The sequence below is a fragment of the Hyla sarda genome, chromosome 1 (genome assembly GCF_029499605.1).
Source record: "Hyla sarda isolate aHylSar1 chromosome 1, aHylSar1.hap1, whole genome shotgun sequence".
NCBI classification, from domain to species: domain Eukaryota; kingdom Metazoa; phylum Chordata; class Amphibia; order Anura; family Hylidae; genus Hyla; species Hyla sarda.
This window is the reverse complement of record NC_079189.1, coordinates 256,131,266-256,152,286: the sequence shown is the minus strand read 5'-3', so window position 1 is coordinate 256,152,286 and position 21,021 is coordinate 256,131,266. Positions and strand designations below refer to the sequence as shown.

Below are 21,021 nucleotides of genomic sequence, written 5' to 3'. Positions count from 1 at the left end.
AGCTTTCTTCATCCGCATAGTGAAGCAACTTCTCAGCAGCAGGTAGACATGGAGCAGGACCTGAAGCAGCAGGTGGTGACATACCTTAACATGGCCATGCCAACAAACCTTGAAGATCCGCTGGACTTCTGGGCAGCCAAACTTGATTTATGGCCACTACTAGCAGGGTTTGCTCTGGAAAAGCTGTCCTGCGCGGCCAGTAGTGTGACATCAGAGCGGGTGTTTAGTGCCGCCGGGGCCATAGTCACCCCAAGGCGAACTCGTCTGTCCACGAAAAATGTGGAGAGACCTTTGTGCAGATGAATCAGGCATAGATCAGCCAGGATTTCCACCCACCAATGTCAGATGCCTCAGAATAGATTGACCATGCTTCTCCACCAACACTTCACAATTATGGTTATGAAACCCTCTTGGGTTATCAATTAGGGTTATGAAACCCTCTTCGGTACTGCGAATGCCTGCTCCTGACTGATCCTGTGTCTTTTAGGAACTACTTGCCTCACTGATGCTTCTGGCCTTGGGCCTTTAATTTTTGGATGTTTAGCAGTGACTAAATACATGCTTAATGCAAATTTCAACATTGATCTTTAAATGTAAGGGGTTATAAAACCCTCTTGGGTACTGCGAATGCCTGCTCCTGACTGATCCTGTGTCTTTCAGGAACTACTTGCCTCACTGATACTTCTGGCCTTGGGCCTTTAATTTTTGGATGTTTGCACTAGCTACATACATGCTTAATTGAAATTTCAAAATTGATCGTGCAATGTAAGGGGTTATGAAAGCCTCTTGGGTACTGCTGATGCCTGCTCCTGACTGTGTGTTTCAGGAACTACTTAGCTTATTGATGCTTCTGGGCTTGGGCCTTACATTTTTGGATGTTTAGCACGAGCTAAAAACATGCTTAATATAAATTTCAACATTGATATTTCAATGTAAGGGGTTATGAAACCCTCTTAGGTACTTCTGATGCCTGCTCCTGACTGCTCCTGTTTCTTTCAGGAACTACTTGGCTTACTGATGCTTCAGAGCTTGGGCCTTAAATTTATGGATGTTTTGCACTAGCTTACATACATGCTTAATTAAGATTTCAACATTGATCTTTCAGTCTTAGGGGTTATATAATCCTCTTGTGTTCTGCTGATGCCTTTTCCTGACTGTGTCTTTCAGGAACTACTTGGCTTACTGATGCTTCTGAGCTTGGGCCTTACATTTTTGGAGGGTAGCACTACCTAACATGCATCTTCAATAGAGATTTCAACATTCACCTTTTACTTTTAGGGGTTGTTAACCCCTCTTGTGTACTCATGCTGCTTCCTGCTCCACTCTGTCAGCCCGTTGGTCCTGTGACAGTGTTTGACTCCACCTCCTCATCCTCCACCATGTCCTCAGCTTCCACTGCCCGGACAAGTCTCAGTGGTCCTTCAGCATACCATGTGTACAGGGTATGGCGGTGTCACGCAGTTCTTCACATGGTTTGCCTTGGCGCAAAGTGTTGGAAACAATGGCTGGTCAGGGCTATGGAGACATTGCGCCTACATCTCATGGCCACATGAGCCCTGTGGGGGCTTGTTAGATTTGGCCCTCTGGGGTCCGGGACACTAAAACTTGGGAGTTAAAATTTAAATTTCAAAATCATTAATTTAAATTTCAAAATCTTAAATTTAAATTAAAAAAATCATACATTTCAATGGTCTCTTCATGCTTTAGCCAACTCCAGGCTGTGTCATTCAGGCAATATATGGTTTACTGATACTGCTGCTGGGCAGAGTCTGGGAATAAAAATGTTGTTATGGTATGTAGCACAGACAGTTAGGAATAGATTGCTGGGTATGTATTGTATTATACATTCTACAGACTAGTGTAACCAGCAGACTATTTGTTGGGATCTCACAGGACTTGAACTCACAATCTCTGTGCTCCAAGTTGTCTCCTCTAACCACTAGGCTGTGGGACTCAAACTGTAGCTTTAGCACGCCTGAGTAGTAGCTCTGTCTTTTACTCCAGTCCTCCTCTGTGGGCTTTATCTTTGTGTTAAAACAGGCCAAGACCACGGTCGCTATGTCATGTCATGTTATGTCATGTTATGTCATGTTATGTCATGTTATGTCATGTTATGTCATGTTATGTCATGTTATGTCATGTTATGTCATGTTATGTCAAGTTATCCAGGCAGCTCCTACGGGCTAGTGGTTAGGGCTGCTGCCTTGGAGCGCAGAGGCTGTGAGGTCAAGTCAATACTACTCCGTTGCCATACTATCTGTCGGGCCTGCTCTGCTTGCCCAATCTCTCCAAATTAGATCGTGGGAGAGGAGCAAGCCTGATGGATGGAATGTGGAAATGGAGTATGCGGAGGAAGGCATTTTTGGGAGAAGCAGCTGATGGTGACAGATCCAGGTGTTTGAGAAGTGTAAATGGTGTGGGAGAGTGGGGGATGCTGATGGTGCAACGGTTTGGATTGGGGGGGTGTGGCTTGAAGGGCTGCAGACAATTGTGGTTGGTAGTGGATCCACTTTTCTTGATATATAAATATTAACAAAATAATTAAAGCCTGCCTTTTTCAACCTTATGCCAAATCCCACTGCTCTACTCACCTCAGCAGACTCAACATCACTTTTGGCTGAAAGGAGTGCACCTGCCTCCACTTCTACCTACACCTTTCACAATCCCCCCCCAACAACTTACCTCAACTTCATACACTCCGAAGACACTGGACCACCATGTGCTCTTCTTGACATGCTCCTCACCTTAGTCCATCAACCTCTGGTGCAACAATCCATTCCCTCTGAACAAGGTTTTGGCCCGTTTTGGCAAACAGAGAAACTGCACAGAGGGGGAAGGGGTTACTCGAACCTAAGACCAATCTAGCTCTCAGCTTGCCTTGTTGAAAGCCCTGACAGCCCACTGGTTAGCATTGCTATTTTGCAGCGCAAAGCTCATGGGTTCGAATCCCCTGATGTCTGCTACATTGGTTGAATGCAGGCATCATGGGTTTCAACCCCATGGTAGAAGACTGAGGAAATGGCATTACCTGTACTATCCTAGTCAAATCTATATGAGTCAGGGATCTAAGGAATGTGAACCAGTTTGTGGCTGGTTCTCATCCCACTTTTTAGATGTAAGTTTTGTCAAACCACAAAAAGATCAATGAGTTAGTTGAAGATTGTAAAGGGATATTCCGGTGGAAAGCTATTTTTTTTAAATCAACTGGTGCCAAAGAGTATAACAGCTGTTGTCACCTTCTATCTCTCCAATTCAGTCCCAGGGGCTTCACAGGACTCAAAAACACAACCTCTGCACTGCAAGGTGGCTGCTTTAACCACTAGGCTGTGTGACTATATAGGACAAGCCTGAGCGGTAGCTCGGTCTTTGGTTCCAGTCCCCCGTGTGGGCTTTCTCTTTTTGTCAAAACAAGCCAAGACCACGGTCGCTAGGTCTTGCCTTGCCTTGCCTTGCCTTGCCTTGCCTTGCCTTGCCTTGCCTTGCCTTGCCTTGCCTTGCCTTGCCTTGCCTTGCCTTGCCTTGCCTTGCCTTGCCTTGCCTTGCCTTGCCTTGCCGGCAGCTCACACTGGTTAGTGGTTAGAGCTGCTGCTTAGGAGTGCTGAGGTTGTGAGTTCAAGTCCACACTCTATAGCTCTGCTATCTGCTGTGCGTGCTCTGCTCCTCAGATCTGTCTGAATTAAATTGTGGGAGCAGAGCAAGCCTGACAGGTAGAGTGAGGATGCAGAGGAAAGTGTTTTTGGGAGAAGTGGCTAACAGTCATGGATCCAGGTGTCAGAGAAGCATATACGGTGCAGGTGAGTTGCTGATATGAAAGTGAGCGTTCCTGAGTGGGTGGTCTCGTCCTATGTATGCTGTTATACCACAACTGACAAGTAAAATTCATTTTTAAAAATTCTACTAGATTTTCTTACCTCTACATACAGTGAAAGGCCAGGAAAAACTAATCACTGGCAGTTGATTTATGAAAATACGCTTTCCATGTGTATTTTGGGATGTTTAGCAGTGGCTAAATACATGCTTAATGCAAATGTCAACATTGATCTTTAAATGTAAGGGGTTATAAAAACCCTCTTGGGTACTGCGAATGCCTGCTCATGACTGATTCTGTTTCTTTCAGGAACTACTTGCATCAATGATACTTCTGGCCTTGGGCCTTTAATTTTTGGATGTTTGCACTAGCTACATACCTGCTTAATTGAAATTTAAAAATTGATCGTGCAATGTAAGGGGTTATGAAAGTATCTTGGGTACTGCTGATGCCTGCTCCTGACTGTGTGTTTCAGGAACTACTTAGCTTATTGATGCTTTTGGGCTTGGGCCTTGCATTACTTACATTGGGTGATTACTTTTGCCAGGACTTTGCCAGTATCTAGACTTGTTACAGATTTACAGATACAAAATAGTACACTGCTTTGATGTAGGTATTTGGTATGCACGTATGAGGGCAGACAAATGCACTACAGTCCGCTGAAATAACGTATTTTTGCACAGCAGCAGGACACAACAGTGCAGCACCACAAAAAAAATAAAAATAAACGTGGATTAAAGCCTAAATTGCACTCTGTCACAGGGTGTTAAGATTGGAGTGAACTGTTTCTTTCCTGCCTCCTGTGATAAGGTTCATGAAGTTCAGGCAGCTTGTTTATATGTATGAGGCAACGAAAAGCTATCTGCCCCTCTGATAAAATGCTTAATGAAGTGATTGGGAGCTTAATGGCTGGCATCAAAATCCTTCTCAGTGACAACAAGCACTGCACTTCTCTCTGTGCACAACGCTGATGTAACTAGCATTTGGCAGTGGAACGCTGTGGTACAATTCAGCGTCTCTGTGTAACACACACAAACACGCAGTCCGTCCTATCTCTGCAGTGTATATGGCATGAAATGAGCAGCCGCAAGATGGCTACCGATTATGTAGGGCTGTGACATCACAGGGGTCAATGAATGCTGATAGCCTGCATCCCGCATTCGATTCAGGGTCATCCCGCCTACCTCCCTTCCCGCCCTGCCTTCCCGCCTTCCCAGCATCCCCTGCCCCATGTAATGACATGTGGATCCGCCATTTTAGGTTTTCTGGAGCCTGGAACGCTGTAAAATGGAGTTTAATTAAGCGATTTGCACCAAAAAATATTCGCTTTTGTTGCGAATTGAATAAATCATGAAATTCGTAAAGAATTCGGGTTTGTCTGCTTTGATTCGCTCATCTCTAATGGTTGGCAATCAGCATGGTGGCAGAAGTGGAAATTCTGGAGCCAAATGTGCCCGGGGTAGACTACCCGCTTTGCTTGCAGCCTACCTTGCCGTTAGGTAATAGAACAGGGGTTCCTGGAGACGGCGGCAGTCAATTAGGGCGGACTGTTGGTGGGAAAATCAGCTACTCGGCGTTGTGGCAGTTTTTCATCAAGCGTCCGGAGGAGGTTAACAAAGCCACATGCAAGATGTGTCGGCAGAAAGTGAAGCGTGGCCAGGGTCCCAATGTTAGCACCACGGCTCTGCGCCAACATATGCTGCTCCACCACTGTTGGCACCACAGACACAGAGTTGGTGGATGCTTTAGTCCAGGTCTGGGAGGACATCCCTCAACAGACCATCCGCCACCTCATCAGGAGCATGCCCAGGCGTTGTAGGGAGGTCAAACAGGCACGTGGAGGTCTCACACACTACTGATCCTCATTTTGACTTGTTTTAAGGACATTGCATCAAAGTTGGATCAGCCTGTAGTGTGGTTTTCCACCATGATTTTGAGTCCTCCATGGGTTGATCAATTAGATTTCCATTGATAATTTTTGGGGGGCATGTCACATTTAGAAAGCTCCCATGGTGCCAGAACAGAAAAAACAAAAAAAAACATATGGCATACTATTTGGGAAACTAAACCCCTCAAGGAACGTTACAAGAAGTACAGCGAGCCTTAATACCCCACAGGTGATTGACGTACTTTTTTTAAAGTGAGACGTGAAAATGGAAATTTTGATTTTAACACTAATATGCTGGTGTTACCTCCAGCCCTTCAAACAACACCCCTACAATCATCACCCTTGCCCACCCAGGAACACTCACGTCCGCATGACCAACTCACCTGCACCATATATGTTTCTCTGACACCTGGATCCATGACTGTTAGCCACTTTACCCAAACACACTTTCCTCTGCATCCTCCATTTCCACACTCTACCTGTCAGGCTTGCTCTGCTCCCATGATTTAATTCAGAGAGGTCCAGCAAGTGCAGCAAGCCCAACAGATAGCAGGGTAATGGAGTGTGGACCTGAACTCACAACCTCTGCACTCCAAAGCAGCAGCTCTAACCACAAGCCCAAGGGAGCTACCTGGAAACAAGACTTTGCGACCGCGGTCGTGGTCTTGGCCTGTTTGATAAAAAGAGAAGGCCCACACGAGGGACTGGAACCAAAGACCGAGCGACCGCCCAGGCTTGCCACAAACACAGTTACAGTTTGAGTCCCACAGCCTAGTGGTTAGAGCAGCCACCTTGCAGTGCAGAGGTTGTGTGTTTGAGTCTTGAACCCCCTGAGACTGAATTGAGAGATAGAAGGTGACAACAGCTGTTACACATTTTGGCACCAGTTGATTTAAAAAAAGAATAGCTTTCCACCGGAGTATCCCTTTATGATCCGCAACTAACTCCTTGATCTGTTTGTGGTTTGACTAAACTTACATCTAAAAAAAGGGACGAGAACCAGCCACCAACTGGTTCACATTCCTTAGATCTAGTGATGAGCGGCATAGGCCATAGTTGAATTCACGATATTTCACGAATATTCCTCGCATATTCGTTATATTTGCTTTTTTCCGCATATGCAAAAATTTATGCGCATATTCGGGAATATTGAGCCCTCCAGTGAACTGTGACTAGTGCATTAACTCTGTGATTTTTTGCACATTGAAATCAATAGGCCCATTGTGGTCTATGGGGATCTCATGACATGTTAAACAGTAAGATAAGCAGGACTGTCTTGGCAGCACAGTGGAATGGGAGACCACCACTCGATTGAGTCCTGGGGTGGGACAGTGTTGTGGTTAAACTTTACTTTCCTGGAAAGCTGCTGAGTTGCCCATAGCAACCAATCAGATTGCTTCTTTTATTTCTGAAAATTGAAAGAAGAAATCTGATTGGTTGCTATCGGAAACTCAGAAACTTTTCCTCTGGACAGGTTTTGATAAAAATCTTCCTCAATGGGGAGGTTCATCAAAACCGGTGTAGAGGAAGAGTTGTGAAGTTGCCCATAGCAATCAATCAGATTGCTTCTTTCTTTTTTGAAAAGGCCTCTGAAAAAAGAAGGAAGCAATCTGATTGGTTGCTATGGGCAACTCAGAAACTTTTCCAGGAAAGTTTAACCACAACACTTTAACACCCCAGGACTTGAACCAGTGGTGGTCTCCCATTCAACTGTGCTGCTGAGACAGTCCTGCTTATCTTACTGTTTTACATGTTGTGAGATCCCCATAGACCACAAATGGGCCTATTAGTTTTAATAGGCAAAAATCACAGAGTTAATGCACTAGTCATAGTTCCCTATACCATTAAAGAAGGGAGGGCTCAATATTCGCGAATATGCGCATACATTTAAACAGTAAGATAAGCAGGACCATCTCAACAGCACAGTGGAATGGGAGACCACCACTGCTTCGAGTCCCGGGGTGTTACAGTGTTGTGGTTAAACTTTACTTTCCTGGAAAAGCTGCTGAGTTGCCAATAGCAACCAATCAGATTGCTTCTTTCATTTTTGGAAAAGCCTCTGAAAAATGAAAGAAGCTATCTGATTGGTTGCTATGGGCAACTCAGAAACTTTTCCTCTGGACAGGTTTTGATAAATCTCCCTCTATGGGGTAGATTCATCAAAACCAGTGTGCCTCATACCTAAAAATAAGTAGTGTGCTTTTTTTGTACCTGTTAATCTGAAACAAACCTACATACAGTGAAAGGCTAGGGAATAGTAACAACCGGCTGGTGTGTTACGAAAATACGTTTTCCAAGTGTACTATAGAGCCTTTTTTTCCTGTCATATGTGCATACCACATAGCTACCTCTAAGTAGTGTACTTTTTTGAGCCTGTTAATCTGCAACAAGTCGACATACAGTGAAAGGCGTGTAGTGAAGCGTATTTTACTCCCCTTGTATATGCCCTAAGTATGTCAGGCAGAGAAGTGCCAGGATGTGCTCAGAGGAATGGCAGAGGCCTAAATTTATCAGGCAGAGGTCGCAGCCAACTAGGGGCGAGTAGCAGCAGGAGTCGTAGCGAGAGGCCTGAGCTCCCGGTATCAGCTACCGGTCGTGTCTCTACCGACAACCCATCTGTCGTCGTTGATTGGTTGACGCGGTCATCCACTTCATCACGTCAAGTAACATCTGATACCCCCACAACTCTCAGATCCGGGAGCAGTCCCTGTCCCCAAATTGCCTCTGTCCTATGCTGTTCCCTCCCCTAAAGAATTATCTTACGCAGTGGATTCAGCTCCACTATTCAGTCAGGAAGATGTATTAGACGACAGTCAGCAGCTACTGCCCAGCCAAGAAGTGGAGGAGGCATCTGCCACTTCCTACGCTAGGCAGGCAATTATTGATGAGTAGTGCGACGTGGGAGGTGGTGTTTCTAGCATTCAGGGTCCTGAATCATACACTGTTGAGGAACCTGAGGAGGACATCAGTGACGTGCAGACAGAACTCGATGATGATGAAGCGAATCGCACTTGGAAGCCGGGTGCAGAGGGGGCTTCATCATCATCAGCAGAAGAGGGTTGCAGGTTGCCCGTGAGGCAGCAGATGAGCCAGCAAGGTGGTAGCATGGTTGGAAATTCAGAAGTGGAAATTCAGGAGCCAAATGTGCCAGGGATAGGCCACCTGCTTCGCGGCAGCCTACCTTGGTGGTAAAATCAGATACTCGGCGGTCTGGCAGTTTTTCATCAAATATCCGGAGGAAGTTAACACAGCCACATGCAAGATGTGTCAGGGTAGCAATGTTGGCACCACAGCCCTGCGTCAACATCTGATGCGCCACCATAAAGCGGCCTGGGACAACCGTGGCTCAGATGTGGTGGTCCAGCCTGCCGCATCACCCAGTGGCACGCCACTCCCTCTTTCAGCCAGCCAAAGGTCCACCACCTCAGGCGAAGGGAGCTGTGTGTCATACCCTCCTTCTGTCGCTCCAGATGCTTCTGCTCCTCCTACTTGTAGTCAGCCATTACTCCAACAATCCATAGGCGAAGACATGTCCAAGAGACAACAGTATGCGCCCACTCATCCTAGGCCACAGAAGCTGAATGTCCTCCTTTCCAAGTTGCTGGTGCTGCAGTCCCTCCCATTTCAAGTGCTGGACTGCACCTTTCAGAGAATTGATGGCTTGTGCCGAGCCGAGGTGGAGAGTCCCAAGCCGTCATTTCTTTGTGAAGAAGGCAGTACCAGCCCTGCAGAATTTTGTTCAAGAGAAGGTGTGCCAGTCCTTGAGCCTGTCGGTGTGTTCAAAAGTGCACGGCAGCGCCGACGTGTGGAGCTGTAACTACGGGCAGGGAAAATACATGTTTTTTACGGGCCACTGGGTAAATGTGGTTCCTGCACAGACACAACAGCAACTTGGACAAGTCACACCGCTTCCTCCTCCATGCGCTCGCTCTCAGGCAGTTGGTCCTGTGACAGTGTGCGACTCCGCCTCCTCATCCTTCACCGAGTCCTCGACCTCCACTGCACGTACAAATCTCAGTGGCCCTTCATCGTACTATGTGTGTAGGGCAAGGCGGTGTCACCCTGTTCTTCACCTGCTTTGCCTTGGCGAAACGGAGTCACACAGGGGAGGAACTGCTAAAATTCATTCGTCAAGAAATCGGAGTATGGCTCACTCCACGAAAACTGGCGCAGAAGCTGAATGTCCTCCTTTCCAATGTCCTGGCTACTGGCCTTGCATGGTCCCTCACATCCCCCCGCCAGCCGGGTAAGGGGATGGAAGACGAAGCCCTGGATTCCCGAGGTTCCATAGCAGGAAAACCTAAGCAGGTGTCTGCCACACACATGAGGAGGGGCTGATGGAAAGTCTGCTTCTCTGAATATCTGCTGGAAGTCACAGGAGCACATACACACCCAATCTCACTCCAGAGCTGTATGCACTATTCTGCTGGGTTCACTGTGTACATATATTACATTATAGACATGTGCAATTCGGTTCGGCACAAATGTTATATTTAACGAATATTACCGTTTTCGTACATTTGGAGCGATCCGAATGCACGAAAACATACCTTGAGCATCTCCGAAAAGCCCCGAAAATACGAACAGGCAAACAACGAATGCGTTCGGTGAACAATGAATGCATGCGGTGAATAACGAATGCATTCGTTAAATAACGAATCATGCGGTGAATAACGAATGCATTCGTTAAATAACGAATCATTCAGGGAATAACGAATGCATTCGTTGTCTGTAAACGAAAGTAAAGAAATAATTCTACATTCTTTTAATTGGTCCTTGGGAGGTCACATGATCGGAGTTCATTGTCACATGGTACCATATGGTAACTTTTAGCCAATTAGCTTATTCCATTCGATCCCTACTGTATTGCAGACAGTAAGGCTGTTTTATTCAGTTGTGAGGTAGTCCTGTGAGACTTTGGCTGGTGGTGTTACAGTTGCAGTGTGTGGAGTGAGTCACTGGATTTGCAGAAATGGACGGTTTACCTGATGATAACTTGGCTTCTGGCACAGAGACAACAGGCAAACAAGCTAAGGTAACACCTGCACTTTTTTACAAAAGAGGATCAGCAGCAAGGCCTGCAGCAAAGTCCCATGCTTCATCAAGTGGCCATACTCATCATCATATCCAAGGAAAAAATAAGACAGCCACCACTAGTGCTGCTACTGTGGCCCTTAATGTCTCGCAATCTGTTAGACACCAAGAAGGAGAGGGAAACAAGAAGCAGGGTTCACAATCAGACATGGACATAATGCAGTTAAGTACGCCTCTTCAAGGTGTAGACATTGGAAGCATAGAAGAGGAGGTACCCCTTGATTTCATTCATGATGTGTCCAGTCCTGAACAATATCAAAGTCCTGTATCGCAACTCCTATTTACAACTGACCTTCCAGAATCATCATCACCCCCATCATCCTCTGGCTCTTTAGTTGTAATGGATACACCACCCTCCCATTCAAGTAGTGCCACCGTCGCCAGTACAAGGCCTCCATCTTCCAAAAGCTATTGCCTCCCGCAAAATGCCCCATCTGCACAACCCGGTTCCAGTTCCAGCCGGAAATCTAAAGTTTGGGAGCATTTTTCTATAGTTGTGATGGTAGATCAGCTAAATGTAAGCTATGTGGCAGGGAAGTCAGTCGTGGTAGAGTTATAGGGCATCTGACTAATTCTGGCATGAATCACCATTTGCGCACACACCACAAGCCAGTCCTGTTAAGAGAAGACAGTGGGTTGTTGTCACCTCCACCCAGTAAAAAAAAGGGCAAGTAGTGCTAGTTCCAGTGCTACCATCAGCCCAGATAACCTGGACAAGGGGCACAGAGGGGAAGCTGTTGACTCCAGTCAAGCAAAACAGCCCACCTTGGATCAATTTAGTGGATTTCATTCCAGGGGGATTTCAAGACAGCAGTCCCGTAAAATTACCCGCCTCATTGGCGAGCTCATAGCCGTCGGGGGAGCTCCCTTTAACATGGTGGAGGGGGAACCGTTTAAACGTCTAATGCAGGCAGTTGCACCCCAGTATGTAATTCCATCCCGTACCACATTTAGTCGCAGTATAGTACCCTCCTTACATTAATCTTGTGTGGAGTTAATAAAACAGGAGCTAGGCAGAGCCACAGGACAGTGTTTACATTTCACCACAGACTTGTGGAGTGCTCCCAGTGGGCAGCATGCCTTCTTATCACTAACAGCACACTGGTGGCAGCCCATTGTAATGGAACCAGCCCAAATTACATCAGGGCCAAGAAACACAGGAGCTGGTGTTGTAGAAAAACCAAAATCAGGGGCACTGCTCATTCCTACTGCATGCAGAGGTTTTAGATGAGCAGCACAGCTCGCATAACATAAACCGTGCATTACAGAAAATGGTGGCAGAGTGGCTTGGGGAGCAGGCAAATACACAGGTAAAGATGGGGTTTGTGGTCACTGATGGGGCAGCCAATATGTTAAAAGCACTGCGGGATGGCAAATTTGTTGGTGTCCGATGCTCCGCCCATGTCCTCCATCTTGTAGTAAAGGCTGGTATAGATGACACCACTGAGAGCAATACAAAGCTCTCTGAAGTGTTAGACTCCTGTAGGAAAATTGCAGGCCATTTTCATAGAAGTGTGAAGGACAGTCACATTTTCAGGCAGGAGCAGATTAAGGCAGGTCTTCCTCAACACCGCCTGAAGCAGGATGTAAGCACCAGGTGGAATTCTACATTGGACATGCTTGAAAGAATTCTGGAGCAACAAAAAGCAATACATGCAATGTCACATGAGCAGGTCATCGGTGTGACCAGACCACTTAGCAGGGAGGAGTGGAAAATAATAGCTCAGGTGGTGACTGTACTAAGCCCCTTTCGTGCAGCCACAGAAAACCTAAATCAAGAAAATGCAAGCTTGGCTCAAGTCATCCCCCTCTTTACCCATCTTGTTAACAAAATGGATGCCATCCTCAACCATAGAGAAAACTTGCCTGGAGGATACATAGTACCTGATGTTGCCACACTTGTCAGAAGACTGCATGGACAATTAAACCGGAGGATCCCAGAGCTCACTGATGCTTGCCCTGAATTGATGCTTGCCACCATGTGTGACCCCCGAATTAAGGGCAAAATGGCACTCCAAGCCAATTCCCTAACAAGCTGGAGAGAGAAATTAATCAACAGGGTGTGTGACAGGCAAAGACACTTGGTTGTGCCGTCAGAGAGGGACGATGAGGATGATGATGATGATGAAGAAGAGGAGGATGAGCCTGCTATGTCATCATCATCACCCATCACAAACACTGCTGGACACTCATCAAGAGCTGCTGACTTTTGGGCAGAAACTTTGCAAACCTTGGTCGGACACAACAGACAACCCTCAAGGATACCCAGAGATAAGGTTGCAGAGACTGTAAAAAGTTATTTGTCTGAACCCCATCTGGCACCTACAGCGGATAGTCTCAAGTACTGGGATGAAAGGAGGGCAATTTGGCCTGCTCTCTCCATGGTGGCCCAGGAGCTCCTATCCTGCCCCCCAACCTCTGTGCAAAGTGAACGGGTATTTTCAGTCACTGGCAATATTCTCTGCCCACAGCGTTCACAGCTGGCCCCTCAGCTCATGGAGCAGATGACTTTTCTTAAAGTAAACATGCCCAAGCTGGGATACCCTGCCCTAAGCTTTGACACCAATTAGTTATGAGTTCTACAGTTCAAGTTAAAAGTTGAAGTTCTTGGTTACAAATTGGAATGTTGGATCCCGTTGTGTTATCAGTTGTTTGAAAAAGTTAAGAAAGTGAACAGCACCATCAAACAGGTTAGTGGTCTGTCAATTTTCTTCTTAGCCTCCTAACATTACATTTAGAATGCTAATAATTTCTATTTAATTTATATCTTTCCCTCCTTCTTTTAGGATTTAGTGGACATTTAGTGGACATTTTTGTGGATACAACAAGGACGTCCATTTATGTGGTAAAGGAGATCAGCAAATCAGTGGTAAGTAAATGACAATTTTTTTTTCTTAAAGGGGTACTCCGGCACTTAGACATCTTATCCCCTATCCAAAGGATAGGGGATAAGATGCCTGATCGCGGGGGTCCCGCCGCTGGGGACCCCCCTCATCTTGCATGCGGCACCCCAGTTAAAATCAGTCTCCGGGGACTGATTTTAACTGGGGTGCAGCGTGCAAGATCACAGGGGTCCCCAGCGGCGGGACCCCCGCTATCAGGCATCTTATCCCCTATCCTTTGGATAGGGAATAAGATGTCTAGGCGCCGGAGTACCCCTTAAATGACAGTAGTGCTTTACAATGCATCTGACACTTAAGTGACCACTATTAAATGGAGCACAGATCCCAGCAGCATATTAAAAGTCACAGTGTAATAAAAGTATAGCTTTAGTACCTTAAAGGGGTATTCCGGGCAAAAACATTTGATCCCCTATCCAAAGGATAGGGAATAAGATGTCTGATCGTGGGGGCCCACTGCTGGGACCCCCAGCGATCAGACATCTTATCCCCTATCCTCGCCTAACACACTCGCCTAACACATGTGTGAAAGGCTTAACTCTTCCACACCTGGAAGAAAAGCACAGAAAACATATAATGCATGAAAAACAATGTCTGAACAGGGCCTGAAACGGGAAAATGCAAAAATAAATAAATGGACATTACACCCAGGTTCACAATGCCTCAGGACCCCACCTCTCCAACTGTTGAGGTAAATAATAATAATAAATTAGAGGTACTATTGCAATACACATTTCATGCACTGGTGGAATCTGTGTTCTGCTATCAAAGTTATCATCAATCATGTAGACACCACAACAGGAGATGAATTTTTTCTTACCTACAATTTTTTTAATATTTTGATGGCAAAGGCCTTGAATGCAAATGTAGCAATAAATAACAACTGTAATCATCATTTTTTGCCTTGTATGCCTGCTGTCTACAATCAGCCAGCATAATCATACCAATTGCATGTTTATATTGTAGGAAGGATTTGGCACCATTTTGTATGAGGTTACAATATACAAGTCAACATGAAACTTTGGTAATAGAATACAGAGGTAATACAATAAACCTGAACATTGCCAACATTTCTAACATAACAAAACTGTCAACCAGCCTAAAAATAATGATTCTTTAATCTTTTAGGTTTGTGAAGGTGCCCTGTTGTTGCTGCTGCTGGTGTCAGCCAATGGAGGTGATTGGCTGATTCCTGATATTGCCATCAGGAGGTCCACCCTTAGCTGTGCTGTGGCCTGAAGGTGCTGCTGGCTGACCCGGGCCAACATCACTTGGAAGTCGTCAGCCTGCCGACGGTGAAGTCGGTGCATGGCCCTATTCAAGCGTTGCATCTCCCGTGCAAGGTGCCTCGTCTCCCTGGACAACCTGTCCCTTTCTTGGAGTACCCTAAGGTAGGTGTCCATTGGGACAGATGCGGGTGCTGGGGTTGGAGATAGTGGACTGGGGATAGCTGGTGAACAGGCAGCTGAGCTCAGGGGTTGGCCCATGTCCTCCTCAGGTACTGGCACATTATCATCTGCCTCAACGGCCCTCCGGCTCTCCAATTGTGACAGGACAGGTGATGGTGGGGAACTGTCATGGTGACTCCTTAATGAAGCCTGGCCTTGTTGATCTAAAAAAAAATAATAATAATAAAAATAAAAAAAAGGTATTTTAAAATAAAAATCAAGTGACTGAAAGCAGTTGTGTTGTTGATCATTACATGATACACAAAATACTCTCCCTAAGGCTTAACAATATAATAATTAAGTTATTGTACTGGTGTATATTTGTCATCTAACCCTATAAATGTTATACACCATTATACACCACAAATATACACCATTGCAAATAGCTAAATTGCCTATTGTGATAAAAAGCATGGTTAGCTGAGTAATTTACATAATATCCACATTGCTATCAATATAGAATTAGAAAGTACAAATTTACGAGTTGTGTGGACATGTCAAAAGATGACATTACAGTGTGTCTCATTCCTTTGACTCGCTGCCATCTTATTCTTAAGGAAAGGGGTGGCCGTAGATCACTCTACTTCCGGGCTTTCAATCATGTGACCATTTCTCAACATAGCTTACCTGTCCTCGGGGCTCCGGCGCGTCCTCTTCAGGATCCCCTGCATCGTCAGCGCTCTCCATCGTTGTCATCACGTCGCTGTGCACGCCATCCTGTCATCCAATAGGAGCGGCTTGCATAGCGGCGTAATGGCGGCGAGCGAGGATGCCGAGGAAGCAGAGGCCTTGCCGGAGCGTCGGGGACACAGCGACAGCGATGGCAGGTGACATCCAGGGCAGCGGTAAAAAGCGGTGACGGTACGTAGTGGCGGGTAAAGGAGAGTATAACCTCCAATACCAGTGGTCTTCAACCTGCGGATCTCCAGATGTTGCAAGACTACAACTCCCTGCAGTGCCCGGACAACAATTGGCTGTCAGGGCATGCTGGGTGTTGTAGTTTTGCAACATCTGGAGGTCCGCAGGTTGTAGACCACTGTCCTATACGTTACATTGCACGGATCCCTCAACATACGATGGTTTCAACAAACAATGGTTCATTTGGAACGGATTACCATCGTATGTTGAGGGACCACTGTATATGCTGTTCAGTTCAGCCATTTTGTCTGATATGCTCTATGTTAATTATTTAATTAATCTCTATGGGGGCCTGCTCTACTTCATTATTTGGTCTGATAGTACAGTGGTCCCTCAACATACGATGGTAATTCTTTCCAAACGACCCATCGTTTGTCGAATCCATCGTATGTTGAGGGATCCGTGCAATGTAAAGTATAGGAAGCTGTACCTTCCCCGCCACTCCGGACCGCATCCTCACCGTTCCCGATGCTGTCCCGCTGCTCCGGGTCCACTTCACGATCCTCCGGCTTCTTCTGCATCTTCTGCAGGGTCCGGGCCTCGCTTTCTGGTGACGTTATTACGTTGTTGAGCCGGGACGGCGTGCGTAACGACGTAATAGCGACACCGGAAAGCGAGGCCCGGACCCTGGAGAAGATACAGAAGACGCCGGAGGATCGTGAAGTGGACCCGGAGCAGCGGGGATAGGCAAGTGATCCTGTCCGGGATGCTTAAACTGCTATCCGACAGCAGCTTAAGCATTTTGCACTGTCGGATAGCAGTTAATGCGATGGCCCCGACATATAAAAGCATCGTATGTCGATGCTGACATCGACATGCGATGGCCTCTAAGAGGCCATCATATGTCGATTTGATCATATGTCGGGGCCATCGCATGTCGGGGGGTTACTGTATAGGACAACAACAGGGTAGACTAGATTCCCTGACATCTGCATGTCCCAACATTACAAATAGCATAAATGCTTTAAAGGGGTACTCCGGTGAAAACCTTTTTTCTTTTAAATCAACTGGTGGCAGAAAGTTAAACATATTTATAAATTACTTCTATTAAAAAATCTTAATCCTTCCTGTACTTAGCTGCTAAATACTACAGAGGAAATTCTTTTCTTTTTGGAATGCTCTCTGATGACATCACGACCACAGTTCTCTCTGCTGACGTTATTATAACACTTATCACTTATAACACTTTATTTATTTTTGTCCTTAGTGGGATTTGAACCCAAGGCCCCAGCACTGCAAAGAAGTGCTAACCACTGAGCCACCATGCTGCCCTTAGCATACATCTGCTATGCATGGTTGCTAAAATGGACAGAGATGTCTGCAGAGAGCACTGTGTTCGTGATGTCATCAGTGTTCCAAAAAGAAAGGAATTTCCTCTGTAGCATTCAGCAGCTAATAAGTACTGGAAGGATTAAGATTTTTTTAATAGAAGTAATTTACAAATATGTTTAACTTTCTGCCTCCAGTTGATTTAAAAGAAAAAAAAGGTTTTCACTGGAGTACCCCTTTAAGAATCAGTATTGAGCTAGGGGGGGGGGGATACAAATATATAGTAATACAGTTATTGTATAAGTTCAAATAGTTATTTTTTATTTTTATTTTCTTGTTGTTTTATCAATTAATATTATTGTAATACATAATTAATCATATATGTGTATATATATATATATATATATATATATATATATATATATCATTTTACTCACCAGATCTCTCTGCCTCGGATGTCTGAGCCTCTGGCAGGAGGTGCTTCTTCAACTCCAGCTCCCAGTTCTTGAAGTTGATGTTCCTCCTCTGCTGCTGCTTTTTTATTTTTTTGACTACTGATGCCCTGCAGTCATAGTACCTGTTTGTGTTTTACATAAAATAGTTTATTCAAGTTTATCATACCATTTCCGTTTTATGACAATAAACAGTTTTGTTGAGAAAGAATTTTGTTCTTTTGCTTGAATGCTCATATTTCTGCATTTATACCACACTACACAGATATAGTCAGACTTATCCTCTTTATCTTTACTAGTTTATCAAACCAATCCTTCAAGTCCCGGAAAATGGCAAAATATACTATAGCAGTATTTACCAACCAGGGGTGCCTCCAGCTGTTTTAAAACTACAAATCTGAGCATGTTGGACTATACTAGTATATAGTCCATAGGTCAGTGTTTCCCAACCAGGGGTGCCTCCAGCTGTTGCAAAACTACAACTTCCAACATGCTGGGAGTTGTAGTTTTGCAACAGCTGGAGGCACCCCTGGTTGGGAAACACTGACCTATGGACTATATACTAGTATAGTCCAACATGCTGGGAGTTGGAATTTCATTTGGAGCAGCTGATGAGCCACATGTATGAGGGCATGATGGTAGTTGTAGTAACTAACTGCAACTCCTGACTTGAAAAAAAAAATAAAAAATACATAAAAAATGTCACATTAAAAGGGTGCTTTTTTTTAAATCAACTGGTGCCAGAAAATTAGGCAGATGTGTACATTTTAATAAAAAACAAAATATTATTCCTTCCAGTACTTATTAGCTGCTAAAGAGGAAATTATTTTCTTTTTCAAACACAGAGCTCTCTGCTAACATCACAAGCACAGTGCTCTCTGCTGACATCTCTGTCCATTTTAGGAACTGTCCAGAACAGCATATGTTTGCTATTAAGATTTTCTCCTACTCTGGACAGTTCTTAAAATGGAAAGAGATGTCAGCAGAGAGCACTGTGCTCGTGATATCAGCAGAGAGCTCTGGGTTACAAATATTAATGAATTTCCTATGTAGAATTCAGCAGCAACTTAATACGTACTGTAAGGTTTATGGAATATGATCAACTTTCTGGCACCAGTTGATTTAAGAAAAAAAAAAAAAAAGTTTTCAACCAGAGTACCCCTTTTAAAACAAAAATGGTACTGTCAAAAACTACAGACCGGGGTGCATCATACAGGACCGTATAAGGAGAACTAAGAAAGTTATAGGGGTCAGAATACAAAAAAATTGCCCCCTCATATGTGTATCCTCATGTCACGCATACATAATTACCGGTAGTTATGCAGATGAGCAAGTCCACTATTTTTTTGCAAGAAAGGTGGTTCCCCACTTATGGAGCATTTGCTTTAGGGGCGAAACCACGGATACATCGGTAAACACTAGATGTAATTACAAATCTAAGATGTAAAGGACATATGTGTAACAAACAATAAAGGTTATAGAATGGTATTGTCATAGACCAAGACAAGCATAGTTTATGCTTTGCAATATGTCTTTGCCAACACATTGATGATGATATCATAATGAAATATTTACTCACCGATGCCTGATGCTGAGAACTGTCCTGTCCGCTGTGCCACTTCCAACTTGGGACACTTTCTCCCTCACCCGGCTCCAGGCGGCCATCTTCTCCTGGGTGCCCACTGTCGTGTTGAATAACACAAATTTTTCTGTGCTAACAGCAGCCACCAGTGCTACGTTCTCAGCCTCCGTGAATTTCGGCCCTCTTTGTTTTTTGGCTAGTGGGACTCCCACTGAGTGCAGACTCTCAGACTCAGATGTGTGGCTGCCACTGCCAGAGTCCGATATTGTCCAACCACTTTGTCTTGCGATTGGACCTGCTCGGACTTTACTCATCCTCTTCTCTCCACGCCACGACTACACTCAGACACATCATCCACACGCTCACTCACACATGCTCTATCACTCACATCCACAACAGCACGCTCACCCTCCTCTCTCCCAGACACCACAGACACAATATCTCTCATTCCAGACATTGTTTTTTTCACACAATTTACACACAATACAATCAATTTCTCACTCTCAGTACACGCTGGCAAGATTTATCAATCTGTGTGAGAGAAAAAGGGGAGTGACCACAACAGCCAATCACATGTCAGATAATGAACTCTGGTAAAGTGAAAGCTGAACTGTGATTGGTTGCTATGGGAGACCAGACCACTCCACTCTTTCTCTCACACAGTTTGATAAATCTGGGCCACTGGGTGAAAACTCTGAGCCCCTGACTGACCGGGCCTAACTTTACTTCGGCTGTTTTGTTAATCGTTAGGAATACAGAAACATAAAAGGAATAATGTAATCTGCCGAATTTGAAAGTAAAACGAATGCGGCCGAAATAACGAATACGTCCGAAGTAACGAAAGCGCCAAATGTAACAAATGTGTACGAAATAATTGACGTGTGTGATATAACGAATGCATCCGAATGATATTTCGGATGGATCCGAAAATGTACGGATGCATCCGAAAAACAGAATGAAACGATTTACTCGATAACGAATGTGCAACAGAACCAAAAATTTTTTAATACGAAAATGTACGAAACGAAAAAAAAACGAATTTTTGGGTCGTGCACAAGTCTATTACATTATTTATCCCAGGGGCCCCATGGGTTGTCAGTCCACACCTGGTGCAAGCTTTAGGCTCTATAACAACAGCGCTGCAGATGGTTTTAGGCTAGTTGCCTGTTGGGTAAAAATTTTTAAATGCCATTCTCTACTGCTACCCTTCTATGCACCCCCCCCCCCATGTGCACAGAGACATCACAGTACTAGTACACAATGTACTGTGACATCACTGTACATTTTAACAGTGTGGAAGTTGGGGCAGCATGAGTAGACCATATAGTGGCTGAATGGCACAGCCCAGAGTTGGCTGAAGCATGAGGAGACCATATGGTGGCTGAATGGCACAGCCTGGAGTTGGCTGAAGCATGAGGAGACCATATAGTTGCTGATTGGCACAGTCTGGAGGTGGCTGAAGCATGAGGAGACCATATAGTGGCTGAACGGCCCAGCCTGGAGTTGGCTGAAGCATGAGGAGACCATATAGTGGCTGAATGGCACAGCCTGGAGTTGGCTGAAGCATGAGGAGACCGTATAGTGGCTGAATGGCACAGCCTGGAGTTGGCTGAAGGATGATGAGACCATATAGTGGCTGAATGGCACAGCCTGGAGGTGGCT

The 21,021-nt window shown here is 45.2% G+C and overlaps 2 protein-coding genes across 7 annotated transcripts in view; one reads left to right on the top strand and one right to left on the bottom strand.

Moving 5' to 3' along the window:
• LOC130367965 (zinc finger BED domain-containing protein 4-like) overlaps positions 1-17,903 on the top strand; it is a 48,151-nt gene extending 30,248 nt beyond the window's left edge. For 2 of the 6 annotated variants that reach the window (XR_008892246.1, XR_008892245.1), the window contains exons 2-4: positions 13,577-13,659; positions 14,657-15,081; positions 17,766-17,903. Coding sequence is in view for 4 of the 6 variants with exons in the window: in XM_056571083.1 (XP_056427058.1) it covers positions 12,062-13,360 (1,299 nt within the window). In the remaining 2 variants the exon portion in view is untranslated. Of the gene's footprint in view, positions 1-10,606; positions 13,660-14,656; positions 15,082-17,765 lie in introns of those variants that run through there. The other 4 variants (XM_056571083.1, XM_056571067.1, XM_056571057.1 and 1 more) reach the window with 4 other exon arrangements.
• Positions 14,815-20,012, bottom strand: LOC130367981 (uncharacterized). Its single transcript, XM_056571103.1, has 3 exons — positions 19,357-20,012; positions 17,763-17,902; positions 14,815-15,302 (listed from the first exon to the last, which is right to left on the bottom strand). Exons 1-3 carry the CDS (start codon positions 19,671-19,673, stop codon positions 14,815-14,817), a joined length of 945 nt encoding a protein of 314 aa, XP_056427078.1. The 5' UTR covers positions 19,674-20,012.
• Between the last annotated feature and the right edge of the window lie 1,009 nt (positions 20,013-21,021).